Source organism: Notothenia coriiceps, unplaced genomic scaffold (genome assembly GCF_000735185.1).
Source record: "Notothenia coriiceps isolate Sejong01 unplaced genomic scaffold, NC01 NC01_scaffold00008142, whole genome shotgun sequence".
Taxonomy (NCBI): Eukaryota; Metazoa; Chordata; class Actinopteri; order Perciformes; family Nototheniidae; genus Notothenia; species Notothenia coriiceps.
In genome coordinates, this window is record NW_011340843.1 from 9,053 (window position 1) to 25,261 (window position 16,209).

The window sequence follows — 16,209 nt, forward strand, 5'->3', positions numbered from 1 at the left end:
CCCTTGGTGTATATGGCCCATACATAAACACACAGCTAAAACCTTAATAAGATTTTAATGAAATTTGCTTGTTTTTTATTTCATTCTTCGTTCATAGCGAAGGTTTGCGAGAAAACGTTTTTTATGTTTTTAAGGTATGTCATTCATATAGTCATTTTGTTGGTAAAGTATTCCTTTAAATGCGTCACAGTAGTCGACATGGGTTTTATTTACCTAAAATTATGGTTTAATCTGTGTCTTTTTTAAATGAATAGCCAAACTAATCTTCTGCAACTTGTATTTTTTATTATTGCAACCAACTGGAAGACAATACATCACATAAACATCATTGCAGTTTTTCAGAAAATGGAAAACAAAATAAAACAACATTTATATATTTTTTGCCACGGTATTGGACAACGTTGATATTTACATGTAGTGATGAAATAGGTCTTGAAATCATTCTTTGGCAATATGATTGCACAATAGGGAGAGAATTGAACATTAACTGAACAAAAAACAAAAAAAAACAACTACACCCGGGAGCACTCTGCATCACATCTCACAGATCAATAACAGTTTTGCATTTTGACATCTCTAACCTATGGCTTTCCAATACTCAGACAGTCACTAAAAAAAAAATGGCAGTATTGTAGATAATTTTGTCAGAGAGAGAAAAACAAAACAGAACATGAAAACGCGCATAACAAAAGAAAATGGCAACTGTATATTTTAAGAGGCGTTTTATTTGTATGTTTGGCAGGTTTGAAACTAACACTTGTTTTAAGGGGCTTTTTAGGCAGTGAAGTATATTTCCTTTGCTTTAATAGTAGCCTATATTTGTGTGTTTTTGCAGGACTCAAAGGTCAGGAGTTCATCCCTCCTGCATGTCACCGAGTGAGTCAGAGGGAAAAAATGTGGATTGTGTTCCCCTTCGACATGCCTCTTGCCAGCTGAACACGTTATTAGTCACCACAACAGTGGATTGTTGCCACAAATACAGCATAGTGCTTGACCTGGGCCGCGGGAGCACTCTATGACAGATATCAGATGAGAGACGGATGGCACACAACAAGACAGTGTCTCCTTTTAGCCTTTTTTTTTTAATATGTCGGCATGGATACCATACAAATGCGAAGCCAGTGATGCATGCTACAGGTGGCAAAAGACTGTACCGGAGGGTGGGACATGCATTTGTTTGCCTGCTTGGCTCGCTGACTATCACTCGACAAAGAAAACAAAATAAAACTTGTGACTACTGCTACAACCAAACCCAGCATGATTTTATCCTGAAAAGCTGCAAGTGGAGGGCATTCAATACTTTATGCATTACTGTTTGTGGAATAATAGAGTGGTGCAGGAATGAATCCTTAAACCCAGGATTGAGTTCGCATTTTTGATTCCCTCGTCTGGAAGTCAACGTCTTTTTGAACGTGTTTTTGGATGCCTAAAATAAGATCTGTGGTGAACACAAGCTTAAGAGATTTTCAGGTTGTGTTTTACGACATAAAATAAGTCAGAAAAAACCCCACTGGTGTCGTAAAAATTGCGATTTCTTTAAAACAAAAAACTACAAATCGTCATCAGGTCGAACGTTAGCCGCCGTTAGCTTGGCTGTAGTGAAGTAAAGTCATGCGAGCGTAATGTAGTTTTCTTTATAGCATAACGTTGGCATTTTAGTTAATTTACGCTCTAAAAATCATTAAAGGGGTGTTAATTTGTAGAGATAATACTGCTCAACAAAAATTATACATTTCATAAATGTGTGTTTGCCACAGATCTTATTTTCTGCAATATTCCACAATCCAATGGAAAAATCCTATTGTTTTTTTGTCGAGGGAGCCCTAGCTATGCTAACTTCCCTGTCGGCCTACAGAAATACGTCATCACCGCACCACTCTATGGCAGTGTGGTATTTATATCACTTCTGATGCAAAAATGTCAAAGCCCCCAACTGACCCTTGTGGATTTCCATGATATTGTCTTGTAGATTGGCAAAATATATTTAAATGAACACCTCCAGACAGAGCTCTTGAGATAAATATGTATACAAGGTTGACATCCACAAGTGATTCCTTTAATCAAAGGGTATAATACTGTTTGTAAATTTAAAAAACGATGCCATCTCCTACATTCCTCTTTCTTTTCAACACCTATGTTTGGAGATATGAGGTTCTTTCAAAGTTTCCCATGCCCGTCCGATCCAAACATTTACACTGACTATGCCGATGGGAAAATAAGGACACATGTACATTTACACACAGGAGAGAAAAAGTAAACAATACTGTTATAAATAAAGACGTGAAACGTTCTGACATGTCGGGGGGGACATGACGACAGAGGTACTGAGGGCAGGCAGGCAGGCAGGCACAATGTTAAAGGGTGTGTGTGTTCCTGGGCACACAAACAAACTCACACACTCTACAGATGTGTTCTGAAATAACACTGGGGTTAACATTGAACACCTAAAAATCACTGTACAGGCAGAAGAAGACGGAAGCCCACCCCTAAGAGGTGATCCAGCTGGCCTACAGAGCCTGAACCCAAAGCCCGAGAGGTGCAGAGTGATCCCCCCCGCTCCTCCCTGAAGACGTGTCTTTGAAAGCCCGCTCAGAGGAAAAATAGAACCCAAAAAGATTCAAACTAAACAAAAAAACAAACAAAATAAATCCATTATAATCACGGGTATAAGAATTGGCGGCAAAACTTTTTTTCTTTCCTCTAGGATCAAGGTTTATATGAAAATAAGTCATGCTTCATGCTAAATACATTGTTTATCTTACATGATCTTTGAATAAAAAAGATTTGCTTTTTATCTTATTTACAAGCACCCATGCAATATAACTGAGAAAGTCCTGCAGGTCAAATTGCTTCAATTAAGAAAGGAAAAAAATAAAATATTTTCTAACCTTTTTACAGAGTTGCCCGCGTGGGACAAATTGCTTATATCTTTATGAGGAAGAGTGAGGGTAAACAGACACAAACAGAAATCTAAAAACCCACAGTTCATGTATATAGTTAATTTGACATTGTCAAATGAATAGGAAGGTGGTTGTAGCTAACTGGTAGCTACCATATCTATACCAAGTGTCTACGTCTATGGACAGAAGTACTGGGGAAGATTCAGGGACGTTTTACATTATGCAACAACAACAACAACAAAATGAAGGAGATATTGCCTCAGACCCGGCACACTATCCATCTCTATGGTGATAAACATGACAATTTTTTTTCATTTTAAAATATCTATTCTTAAATACTATGAGTGCTCTTGAAATAAACCCCATGATGCTTCTATTATAAGTGGTGTTAAATAATCTTAAGTGCATGAATATATATCACATTGGGTTTTACAATTATTTTTGACGCTTGAGGTCGTCCTCCCTTAGCTCTTCTTTACCGCTATGCCTTCTTTATATTTTTTCATTTTTTGTCAGCTGTCGTAATCGGCTACATGAAGCAACCTGGTTGCTTTATCTTTGGCACAGTCTCACATTTGTGCTCGTGGATGTCGGAGAAGTGCGAGCGAGCGAGCGTCCCGGGGAAGAGCGCCAAGTCTCGTTTTTGAAAAAGGCTCCGCTGCCGTCGTATTTTTTTTCCTGGCATCACTGCGAAATTGCTACAGATTCACATAGAAACAAACAGGTAAGACAAACAGCCATCCTTTGTGTTCGTGCACTGCGCGCTCCTCAATGTGATTTGGTTTTGTCGCGTCGTCCAAATTAGTGACAAAACATGCGTTGTTGTGTTTTTTTATGGCTTTCATCCCCTTTTTAAACAACGAAAACAACAGAGACACATGAGAAATACCCATCGATGTTAGTGTTGCTGAACATGTAGGAAAACATAGATTTTTGATATTGCCACAAATAAGTAGGATTCACCTAATGCCCTGCAGATAGATAGAGGGAGATGAGACGTGTCCGTAGAGACTAATGCTGTAGTTACCTGTTGACCTATTTGTGTGTGTGTGTGTGTGTGTGTGTGTGTGTGTGTGTGTGTGTGTGTGTGTGTGTGTGTGTGTGTGTGTGTGTGTGTGTGTGTGTGTGTGTGTGTGTGTGTGTAGCGTCCATTTTGCGTGACTACGTGTGTGTTAGTTTCTCAGGGCCTCTTTCTGCTCCTTCTGGCCCTTGGCGGTGCGGTTTGTGATGTTGTTGAGGCAGGCTCGAACCCCCGCCAGGTGGAGCAGAGACCCTGCCGCCTCCTTCATCTCCTCGTCGTCGCTCTCCGGCGGCTTCTCCACCGCCGCCGCGCGCCGCTTCTTCAGGGGCAGCGTGTCGCTAATGCCCCTCGCTCGGTTTTTGGTCCACAAACTGCTCCCTGCCAGAGTCCCAGCGCCCGGCCCCGAGCTACGTCTCTGTCCGCGCAGGGACTGCTGGGAAATGTAGTTAGCAGCGGCGGAGGTGATTTGAGAATCCAGCGAGATCTCCCGGGGCTCGGGTTTGACGTCCGATTGGATCTCCACTGCGATGATGTCGTCGTCGTCGTCCATCCCGGAGGAAGGGGAGCAAAGCCTGCTGGGGGATTTGGCGGTGCTGTAAGTGTGGTCGTCCTGGAGGTCCTCGCTGCAGAGTGGCGGGGAGTAGCGGGACGGGCTGTCCTGTCCTCGGCTTAGATAATCTCCCAGGGATGATCTGTATGAGGCAAGGACAGGAGAAAGTGTTACTGCCAGCCAGGTGGCCCGCTGCACCCCCCCACTCCACCGAGGCTCTGCATTTGGCTGCAAAGCAAAAAGAATCCATGTGATAATCTATCAAACTCAAATAGCCCCCTAGGGCCTAATTGTGCATATTTTTCAGGTCAGATTCAAACCTACGAAAAAAAGAGTCAGCCTACCCTTTTTTTTCTTTTTGGTGAAATGACTCATTCTCAGATTGCCACCTATGCATTTTCCTCATGACACTGTGCATTTTGAGCATGCTCCCTGAGGTGCTGAAACATGCTGAGCACATAAAGAAGCTTTTGAAGTGAGGATGAGAATTCTGCAGCCGTTTAACCGCTATGCGCTTTGCATCAGCCGCCGCATTACAGTGCAACACATGTTGTTGCTCCTGTAGTCAGGAGACACTTTTCTCTGTACGGAGTTAAAGGACAGGGGTGTTCTCTGACAAGCGATACATCTAAAAGGAGCTTCTGCAGCCTGCCCTGTACCCCTGGACATTTCCCCCCACCCTCAGAATAAGAGTTAGCATATTAATATCTTATAAGAAAAGCATGCACCCCTTACAGTGATCAAATATTCACTGCATACCTTTAGTGAGACTTTGGCTATGTTTAATTCATTGTGCGGTGCAGGCCATCACACTCTTGTGCTGCTATGATGGATGTGCATGTCCAAGCACGCTCCGAATGTTCTTTGAATCATGAGTCCTCTCCCTCTAATAAACCTGTTTGTGTGTGTTTTTGTGTGTTTGTGTGAGACCGTTATATAAACACACCTGGATGAATTGTCTGGAACATCCAGGAGCGTGTGAATGCCTCTGACTTTTGGACATAATAAAGATATAATTATGTAAACTATCCGTGGAAAGTTTTTGGTGCGAGGTCTGTTTTGTGTACGCGTGCATATTTGTGTTTATTTGAGGGCTACTTTGTGTGAGCTTGTGGGTGTGTCTGTATTTGACGGAACACTTTAAAGGGGCCCTATTATACTTTTCTACTGTAGTGTGTTATATAGGTTTGTGTAGTTGTAAATGGTTAAGGCTAAAATCCTAAAGTTCCCTCCAGAGGGAGTTTCTCACCCACACACTCCTCCCCCCTGCCTGAGAAGCCTCCATTTGACTCCTTTGTTTACTTCCGTAACATAATGACATCACTACGTAACACCTGTGCTTCTAATGGTTAGCACTCAAAACCAATTTAAGTGGTAGGCTAAGGGGCGGGACAGCTCTAAGCGTTTGACAAATCACAACACAGCCGGCTAGCTAACCAATCAGAGCAGACTGGGCTCTGGTTTCAGACAGAGGGTGAAAAGAGGTGCTGCAGTATGTTTAATCAAGTAGAGGATCTGAGTACTTTTTCCACCTCTGATAATACAGTAAACAGGAGAAAAGTAAACCCACCTTATGGCTGAGGTTCTGCTCCCCACAGGGCTTACAGGTAGGGGTCTTATCACAGGAAAGAATGCCTGGCTACGGATACGGGCGCCATTTTGAATCACACCACGGGGAACTAAAAGAGAGAGAAAAAAGCACTTGTTAGAAGTTATACACACAGATAAAACCACAAATCACATGCAACACAAACATCAGTTTCAAAGTAGGAAGGAAAGATTCTTCAAGACCCGATCGGACCTAGACTCCGGGAGCAGCTCAATGAGACTTCACTGGCTGTCTGAGGAGGCCAACAGGGCAATATTGATGAGCAAGGCAAGGTTAAATTGAGCGGGAAAGCGTCATAAATGAGTTAAGGCCGCTGCGAATCATTCAATTACCAACGACCGCTGGGCTCGGCTGAATCCGGCCTGTCTGAGGCTGTGGACTGAGCAGCAGGCAGCGAGAAGTTAAAGGGCAATGCCGCACCTTTGAAAATGTGCAAGAAATTACACATTTGTCTTTGAAACTTGGATAAAACGCATACAATGACATTTTTTTAGTGAGCCACATACAATACTCCAAATTCAAAATGTATACCTTTATTATTAGTATTTGAGTAAGATTCTTTCCACTTTTCCACTGTTTATTATTTTCTCGATTTCAATACGATGCGATTTGAATAGGCAAAAAACACAACATTACAATCAATAAGGACGATATGTTTAAGAATTGTTAACCTAAATTAAACCTGAGATTAAGATTGTCAGAACAAAGTAAAGTCTAAGGAGCCCAAAATCATCAATCAAAACCCCAAAATGTTTAGTTTAATAACATTGAGAGGCCAGAGAAATGGGGGCATTTTTCCTGAAAAAAGATGACTGAAACGGGTAATTAATTATTACAATTCTTGCCGGCTATTCATTTCCAGTCAAATAATAGTTTCAGCCCTAATTAGGTACACCATTTCATTTTACCTCTATCAATGACGCTGACTTGAAGGTGAACAAGATATGAATTGGAAATGCATCTGTATAAATCTGTCCGACAGCTTACTAAGAATGACAGAAAAAAGTAATGAACGGACTGTTTCGTTGAGACATAGATTTGTGACAGAAACATTTCCCAGGAGCACAGTGGGCTCCATCATTAAGACGTTTTCAGAAATTGTCCATCTGGTCAACACTTACCAGGCAGAAAGGGCCTTGGTCAGGGAGCAAAAAGGAGAATAAATGGTCCAATGGCCTTGGTAACAAATTGTCAAGGAAACTAGAGAATCTACCAGAAGGACAACTCTCCAGTACTCCATCTAAGAGCCATTTCACTCTGCTGAATGAACAAGCATATGGCAACCCACCTGGAGTTTACCAAATAGTGCTTTCTCTGATCTAATGAGACAGAAATTGAGTCCCCGGGTCTGAAATTTCAACCGGGAAAAAACACATACTGCTTATCACCTGGTGTCACTACGCTGCACAGCACGACTTTGGCTCCATCATATAAAACACAGCCGAGTAGACAGGCCCTCGAAGAAAAATGCAGCGAACTGGGATTAGCCTTCCAGCAACACAACACCCCGAAGCACACATCCAGGATAATGGACTGGCTTTGGAACAAATCCCTGAATGTCCTCGAGTATCCCCACCCAAAGCCTGGACTTGAAGCCATTTGAAAATCTGTGGGGAGACCTGAAGATCGCAGTGCAGCAACACTCCTAATCCAATCTGACAGCTGGTAGACGCAGGATTTACAGCTGTAGTCCCTGTCAATGTATTCTGCATACTGTAGTGACATTTCAGTTTGGATTTTTAATACATCTGCACATAAGGAATAGATCGACTTACTGGCTACGGCGAGAAGATAGATACCACTCTTGTGTGTGTATGCTAAACAACAAGCTAGAGGTAGCAGCCAGCTAGCTTAGCATAAAACAGGAAAAGGTGGATGTGTCACTTCTATACGTTTTTCACAGATTAAACAAACAAGATATAATGTGTTTATTAGTAAGCTCTTAGTGTGCCTGGATATATCATTTTGATATATTTGGAAAAAGCCAGGATAGTTTCCACAGACTCCCATCCTTATGCTAAGCTAAGCTAACAGGCTGCTGTGCTTTATAGTCATGGCATGAGTGGTGTCAATCTTCTCATCCAACTCTCAGCATGCTAGTGAATAAACTTATTTTCCAAAATGTCATACATTTTTTTTAACATTTGTATGTTTTCACTATTTCATAATGAATAAGGATTATGAGTAGACCAGTGTGAATAACGAACATTTTAAGAATTCAACTTGTGATGCCATAAAGATTTAAAATCAACTTGACATGGAATTAATTTAACCTTCCATTGTGTCCAGGGGGATTTCTGATGACAGTGGAACATCTTTCTGGTTCAGAACTGTCTCAGTATTAAAAAAAGAATAACCCTTTTAACCACCATCAGATAATAGCTTTTTCTTATTCAGCTTTATATTTTCCATCAAGGTCAAAGTCATGACTATGGTTTCCTACTCCCTGACAAATAAAAAAAATACTGAATGGACTGTTAAGCTCCAGAAGGGACATCTATGTTGATGCTTTCAACTCTGCAACAGCTGTACATCTATATCTATATCTTTATTGTCTGTGTTGCAGAGGAGAAGAGAGGTGAAAAGGAGAGTGCGTGTGTTCATCTGAGCCAAAAGCTCTCATTACTCAGGGTCGGCCACTCACCACCACCGCCATCCCAGCTCAGTAAAACAGCTGTCATTTTCATCTCGGGGTCAGTTTGCATTTTGCACATGACGACCTGCTGTTTTCTTATTCTGCAGCAGAAGCAATATTTAACTATAGCTGAATAAACTGTAGCTTGAGTTCTATTTTTATAAATCTCAGTAAAAAAAGTGGTGCAGTGATGATGTATGTTTTAGGTGGCCCCGGAAGTTGGCATCGCAAGGGCTCCTTTGACAAAAAACAAAGGGGATTTTTCCCTTGGGTTTTGGAATATAGCATAAAATAAGATATATGGCAAACACAAGTTGATGATATTGACAAATTTGTCCAGAAGGATAATCGCCCCATATTCAAATATTTGTATAACAGTTGAAGCGTAAATGCTGGAAGTAAAAAGTGAACGTTTGGCTAAAAACAATATACATCACAGTTGCATCACTTTGCAACACTGCTAAGCTAACGGCGGCTAACGTTTGACATGATGATATTTAGTAGTCTTATTTAGTCACTTGTTCGCAACCACCTTTGTGTGACATATAGAAGCTTCAGACATTAAGAAAAAGGTCTGTTTACTGACATTTTTCATCTTTAAAAAAGTGCCTATATTACCGACGGACATTTTTTACAGGTAGATAAACCAAAAACCTGTTGGAAAAAAAAATGCACTTTGAGATGAGGGAAATCATTTATGTACCACTCTATTCATGATTGATGTTACGAGGATAAATGTAATTCACCCCAGGAAACGCAAGCTCATTAAAACATACAAGTTGTCCCGCGAGGCCCCCCGGAAAACACTCCCACAACGTGTATTTCTTTCAACGGAGCGGATGAGATATGACGGTTGTGTTTGTCGTTTGTTATAGTCGGTGTGTTGCTGTAGCCTTTCCCCTGGCCGGCTGTGTCCACAGTAATCTTATTGACTCCAGTTAGTGCGGCCCGGCCCCTGATATCTCCAGCTCTGCTCTCCATAACCTTATAAGTAGGTCCCTGCACAGAGTCTCTTTTGTAATCTTGATAACTCGCTGCATGGCCGTGTGTGTGTGTGTATGTGTGTGGGCAGTGCATTAGGTCTCCCCGGGTTGATGTGCCTCCCGCCCCTGCTTCCCCATCTCGCTCCAGTCAGGCTTTGGGTTGCCATAGCAACGGCTCCCCTTCCACATGCCACAGAGTAGTAGATCATGCATCAGCAGAGAAAGTGATAGAGAGAAGCAGAGAGAAAAGAAAAGGGGGAAAGGAAATACCGAGCTCTGTTTGACATGGCCTCTCATATCTCAGCGACACACTCCTGAGCGCCACTGTTTACCACACACACACACACACACACACACACACACACACACACACACACACACACACACACACACACACACACACACACACACACACACCTCCTCTTATGTGCGTGTTTTATATCTCCACCTCCTCACGTTGGATTTTTCTCAGCAAAGCCCTTCTCTTTGTCTTTCTAATTCCGTCCCCTCCTGTTGATTTCCTCCCCTTCCTCCATCCACCTCGCTTCCATCCCATGTACAGTGGTGACTCATCTTTCCCACTGAGCCATGCACGCCGGGCCCCGCAGGTGAAAAGCCCGGGACACATGCTAAGGAGATGAGGTGACAAACTAAATGTGGGGGGCGTGGCGGGGTAGCATGGCAGCGCTGCCAAAGACCGACCTCACTCACTGAGATTGAGCTAAACATTTTACAAGCTGAAAGCAAGGAAAAACAACAACATTCGGCTCTGAAAGCGGGGCGCACTGAGGGAAGGGAATTTAAATACAGAAGAGGAGCGGTGTCTGTCCGCTTCTCCGTCTTTTTGTTTCCTGGAGAGAAAATATCCTCTAGGTTGTTTTCCCATGTCTGGTCAGTTGCTCTGCCTTTCTGTCTGCTTCCTACGTCTTCGTCTGCCTGTTTTCCTCAGAACCCCCCCCCCTCTCTGCTCTCCTGTTAAATGAGTTCCACATGGCCCTGCAGGCTGCAGTCTCCTCTCCGGCCGGCAGAGGAGCGGAGCAGACAGGCACACAAACACACTCGGTCCAAAAGTTCAAAGGTCACTCCCAGCAGAGAGACACAAGTGGCCTCTCTCTCAGTGAAACACCCCCCTCATCCCCCCCACCCACCTGTTCATTTGCCGTGTTGAACAGAGTACAGTCTGAGGGCAGGATGCATACTTATGGTGACCGACTGACTGGCTGCAGATTAGCTGGAGGGCTAACTGGCTCATCAATTTTGACACTCCAGCTGAGTGTCTAAGAGGCAGGCTGACTGACATGTGCAATGATTTATGGGAATGGTAATGGTATGGTAAACGTAATACACCTTTTTAACAGGGTTACAAACATGGGTCATATAAGGCTGAACTATGCATGTATTGTATATAGGGACTAATTGGAGGGGGGCCTCGTTCATTCAAATGAAGTTGCTCAGTGGCACATGAAGCCAAAATGGACTGAATCCGAGTATGATATTTTTTTTTATCTGTCAGTGATCTACAACGAATCCCCGCCTCTAATCCGCTCCGTTTAGATTTAGCTAAAATATATATATATACGCTGATGTCTCTTTTCCTCACTTTATGTTGCATTGACCAGAGTGAAGTATTTTGCAAACAGAGAAACACTCGTTGTTGATTATATTTTGTATCATTATTCTAAATATTAGTAGTGTAAATTAAAGTGCACTAGACGTATAAAGAAATAGGAAATTAATATGCTCAGTAGCTGTAAATGTTATTTCAGTACCAGAGTAAATGTACGTAGTTACTGACCACCACTGCCAGCAGGAAACCTGCTACTACATCACAACTGGTTAACTTCTTTTTTTCTATTGATGCCATTTTCCAGTATTTATGGAACACTTTCATATGATTTCTGAGTCTATGTCCCTAAACCTTTTTAAACAAATCTAATCTTTGACCTCCTGTTTGAGCTGAGTTGATTTGGGCTCCTTTGAAATCTCAAATGTGCCTGGAAAATCTAAAAGGGAACTCCAATGATTTTACCTGTGAAGTTGAGTTTTCTCGTCACGATGTGTTTTCATCTGCCAGTAACTGTAGCACTGTACTTGAATACAGATATAAGGTTCTTGTAGGTATTTCAGTTCATTTAGACTCTGTACTTTCCTACATGTTATGGTTTAAATGGGGGTTGCACAGCTTGGAAAAATGACTAATTGTGATTATATGTATTGATATTGACTGCATTTGCGATATGATTTGAATAATCTATTTGAAACATAATTGACATTATCATTTAAAAAGTGATTGATAAAAAGTGAATTTTCTAAGAGGATCGTTTGTAGGCCGAAAGCACCTCAATACGTGATTCAAATATTTTCACATATTTTGCCTTAACCGAAACGTTAACTTTAATTAACTGCATTATGCCAACAGGTTCCACATACTTGTATTAGGTCCGTTGAAAGCAATAATATTAAGTTTAAATAAAACAATATAAGGTTCAACTTAATATTTTGCTTTCAACTAACCTAATACAAGCAAGTGGAATATGTTGACGTTTAATTAAAGTCAATGCAATAGTTATTTCAGTGTAGTGTGCAAACTGCATTTTGCACTAATCCATAATGCGATAAAACTTTGATTGATTGTGAAATGAATTGTGCCATAGGTATAATACTGGATTGTTGTTACTGATGCATTAACATCCAAGCAGTTTTCTACTGTAGCTGCTTTAGGTAACATTTTAAAACTTGTGGGAAGTTTGACTTTTTGTAGAGAAATTGATTGTATCAAATCAAATCAAGTTTTATTTATAAAGCACATTTAAAAGCGATTTTTGTCGAGCCAAAGTGTAATAAAAACACTTTACTACTATCACAATAAAAGACAATCATTTACAACAGAAATATAAAAAACAAAAACACAGGGAATAGTCAGGTGTCATACTCCGCTCTGACTAGATGGCGAGGGAGAAGAAGTGTGTTTTAAGAGTAGATTTAAAACCCCTAGGGTCTGGGCCGACCTCACATGGAGGGGCAGACTGTTCCAGAGCCTAGGGCCAGCTGCTGCGAAGGCTCGGTGCCCTTGGGTTTTGAGCCTGGTCTGGGGCACTACCAGCAGCAGCTGGCCAACAGATCTTAAGGCTCTGGGTGGGGTGTGGCGATGGAGGAGTACGGCTATATAGAGACAGCCCATTTAGGGCTTTGAAAACAAATAAAAGGAGTTTAAAATCAATTCTGAACCGAATTGGAAGCCAGTGCAGTGAGGCCAGAAATGGGGTGATGTGGTCACGCTTTTTGTGGCTAGTCAGAAGATGTGCAGCTGCGGTTTGGACTAGCTGCAGGCGTCTATTGAGGCCTGGTCCATACCCACATACAGAGCATTGCAGTAATCCAGTCTCGAGGTAATAAAGGCGTTAATAACCCTTTCCAGGTCTTTAAAAGATAAAAATGACTTGGTCTTGGCCAATAGTCTTATTTAAAAAAAAGCAGGCTTTGACTACGGTGCTGACCAGCTTGTGAACATTTAAAAGTCCTATTGAAGGTCACTCCAAGGTTCGTGACAGAGAGGAGGATGTTTTCATTGAGAGAGCCCAGAATATCAACCGGAGAGGCTGGAGGTTGGGGTCCAAAAAAGATGACCTCTGTCTTGCTCTCGTTGAGGCATTGGATAGTAATATGTTCCTTACAAGATCAATTCATAACAGTGTAGTAGAATAGATGATGGGTAAAATGCATAAAGGAGCATACTGAAATACTCTAGTAAGTACCTTCAAATGTACTTCTCAAAACTGCCCATTAACAACATTTGTTGTAAGGTCTGATTTGTATTAACAATACATTAACTACAGCTATCTAGCTGCAAAATCTAAAAGCACAAAAGCCCAACCTTGTCTGCAGTCCGAGTAAAATATTCAGACTTTCCTGTTCTGTTAGTTTTAAAAGGAGTATCATTTTCAAATGTGACTCAAGAGAAGCAGGAACTCAAAGCGGTTGTGCTGTGCCGATATGCTGCAATCAAACATTTAGACAAATGTTTCTATTAACTTGGAAACAGCCCACCTCTGCAGTTGACAGGTTAATAAAGCTTCTAAATGAACGCATAGGGTTTCTCTTTTAAATTACAGCAGGTACTTAAATACAAGAGAAACACTTGGGAGAGATCCTGTATAATTTAGAGTTCCTGAATGATGAACTCTGGGCGGATGGTAAGGATTAAGGACGCAGCTGCCAGGCCACAGGGAGAGGCACATCTCACCCACCCCGGCTCTGAGAGCTCTGGGAACGGGAGATGGAAGTAATAACGGATGCACTAACAGCTCCGAACTCTTCCTGACAGCCCCCCACCTCCCTCATCTTTTTCCTTGTCTTTGCCTCTGGCTGTCTGACACAACTTTCTTTCTTTCCCCTCGCTGCCTATGAATGTCACGCCCGGCCATTTCGCACCCTTTCAAAAACACGTTTAAAAAAGTTTTCCCCGTGCTCTCCCTCCGTCTATCTTTCTCTCTGTCCCGCTCAGACGCATCACTCTCACATCGTCTAGAGGGAGTCCAGGTTTCCAGACACTCCTCACTATCCTCGGCTCCTTGACCATTACTACACCATTATCAGCTGCGATGGAGGGCGCGCCGCAGACGCCTAATGTATCCATTTCCCCCTCCATTTAGAAGTCGGCAGCCCAGTGAGCTCCTGGAGTGCTCCCTGATTGGGATTGAATGTCCATTTAAACTGCCGTCCAGCCACCAGGGAGGAGGCAGGGGGGGTGGGGGAGGAGAAGAATAATGGGAAATACAGGGAGAAGGAGGCGTACAGGAGTAAAAGTGTTGAATGAGGAAAGGAGGCAAGGGGATTGCCTGATTTGAATCAGTGTTCTCCCCCTTTCTTTTCTTTCTCTCGCTTGCTGTGTCTCCATCACTCCTTTTTAACTTTCAAACACGCCTCAGTCGGAAAAAAAGCTCTCCTCCTCTGGCGCCGAGCCAAGTGTCAGAACTCAGCACTCGGTATTCTCAAGGTGCGCTTCTAAAAAGAGGGATTTGGAATTGAGATGATTAGAGTTGGCATATCCGTAGAGAGTGGAAGGGAAGGGAGGGAGGAAGAGGGTGAGACAGACAGAGAGAGAAAGAAAGAAAACAGAAGAGGCAGGAGATCACACACACACACGTACAGTACAAGACTTGAGGTGAAACCGTACCTTGTAGGAGAACTCCTCCGTTCTTTCTGAAGAGGGGACTTCCCGACCACAATGGAGGACTAGAAAAGAAGAAGAAGGGATAAGGAGGGCAGGGAGGGGAGAGAAAAAGATAAAACTGGTCAACCATTTGATCATGTTGCAGCAGTCAAAGCAGCCCGGCGGGCTTCATCACGAGGCAGATAGCAAGGCAGGAATTTGAGCCCATAAGCCAGTGCTTCTGATTATAGTGATTAGATTCCCGGGTGTCCCACTGTTGCCATTATTCCCTGTGATTACCTCGGAGAATTACAGCCTCGCCGCTGTAGTCCATGGGGGTAATTTCTCATGACAAACCCCCACCGCCCGCCACTAGTCCATTCACACACATGAACACAGAATGAAAAAAAACCTCTTGTAAAACGCACACACATTTAACACTCGTGTCGCGAGTTTGAGACAGACACACACGCCGAGGAACACGCACTCACTTTAGGTGATCATTGCACCACTAATGAGGGAGGTAATGATGGCATTTCTCACGGAGGCATCTTCACTCATACGAGCGCACACACACGCGAGAAGACAATGGATACAGTTCTGCTGGTGGATCCATTATTTTTAAAAGGAGGAAGATGGAGGGATAGAGGAAAGGAGGAAGAGAGAAATAGGGGGGTGTAAGAGTTTTTCCAGGTTGAGTGGTCTTTAGCTCCACATTAGACAACACGTCTGACTGCTCCTCTCTTTTTCTCACAGGCTGTTCTCAAATCATTGTGTGTCTGACAACTCTTGGTCGTATGTACACACACACAAACACGTGCAAAGCAGACAAACAGGAGAGGGAACACCTGGGGACGCTGTGAACTCTGAGAAAAAAAAAGCAGCCCACTCGTTCCCACTCATCAGGAGAGTTCCCTTTGTAATGCGAGTCCTGTTTTATGTTGGGCTAAGCTGCTGAATGAGAGGATTTGGACGTCTGCACTTGTGATGTGGCTCTCACCTCACCAGATGCAAGGGGAGAGATGGACACACACACTCTGTCACTCTCACACACACACACACACTCTGTCACACACTCTGTCACACACACACACACACACACACACACACACACACACACACACACACACACACACACACACACACACACACACACACACACACACACACACACACACACACAGACATGCAGCGAACGCACATTTCAGCCCTGAGCCACCTGCTGTTGCCATGGAGAGTTGCCACATTGGGTTGCCACGGCGATAACATATTTTTCCTGCGCTAACAGCCTGTCTGTTTTCCCTACCACCCCACCCCCCCCTCTCCTTTTTCTCACTCTCTCCTCCCTCCTCCTCCTCC

The 16,209-nt window shown here is 42.9% G+C and overlaps 1 protein-coding gene across 1 annotated transcript; it reads right to left on the reverse strand.

Moving 5' to 3' along the window:
• Positions 1 to 260: 260 nt before the first annotated feature.
• On the reverse strand, positions 261 to 15,001 carry LOC104944466 (forkhead box protein N3-like). The gene is made up of 3 exons (XM_010770000.1): positions 14,875 to 15,001; positions 6,042 to 6,150; positions 261 to 4,613 (listed from the first exon to the last, which is right to left on the reverse strand). The coding sequence occupies exons 1-3, from the start codon at positions 14,999 to 15,001 to the stop codon at positions 4,073 to 4,075; spliced, it is 777 nt and encodes a 258-aa protein (XP_010768302.1). The 3' UTR covers positions 261 to 4,072.
• Positions 15,002 to 16,209: the final 1,208 nt, after the last annotated feature.

What these genes read in the sequence shown, in the direction of transcription:
- LOC104944466 (XM_010770000.1), bottom strand. Translation starts at nt 15,001, where the DNA reads ATGGTTGACCAGTTTTATCTTTTTCTCTCCCCTCCCTGCCCTCCTTAT. An exon ending in CGGAGGAGTTCTCCTACAAG is followed by an intron (nt 6,151 to 14,874) that starts GTACGGTTTCAC and finishes TCTCTCTTTTAG; the next exon opens with TTCCCCGTGGTGTGATTCAA. An exon ending in AGCAGAACCTCAGCCATAAG is followed by an intron (nt 4,614 to 6,041) that starts GTGGGTTTACTT and finishes TGCCTCATACAG; the next exon opens with ATCATCCCTGGGAGATTATC.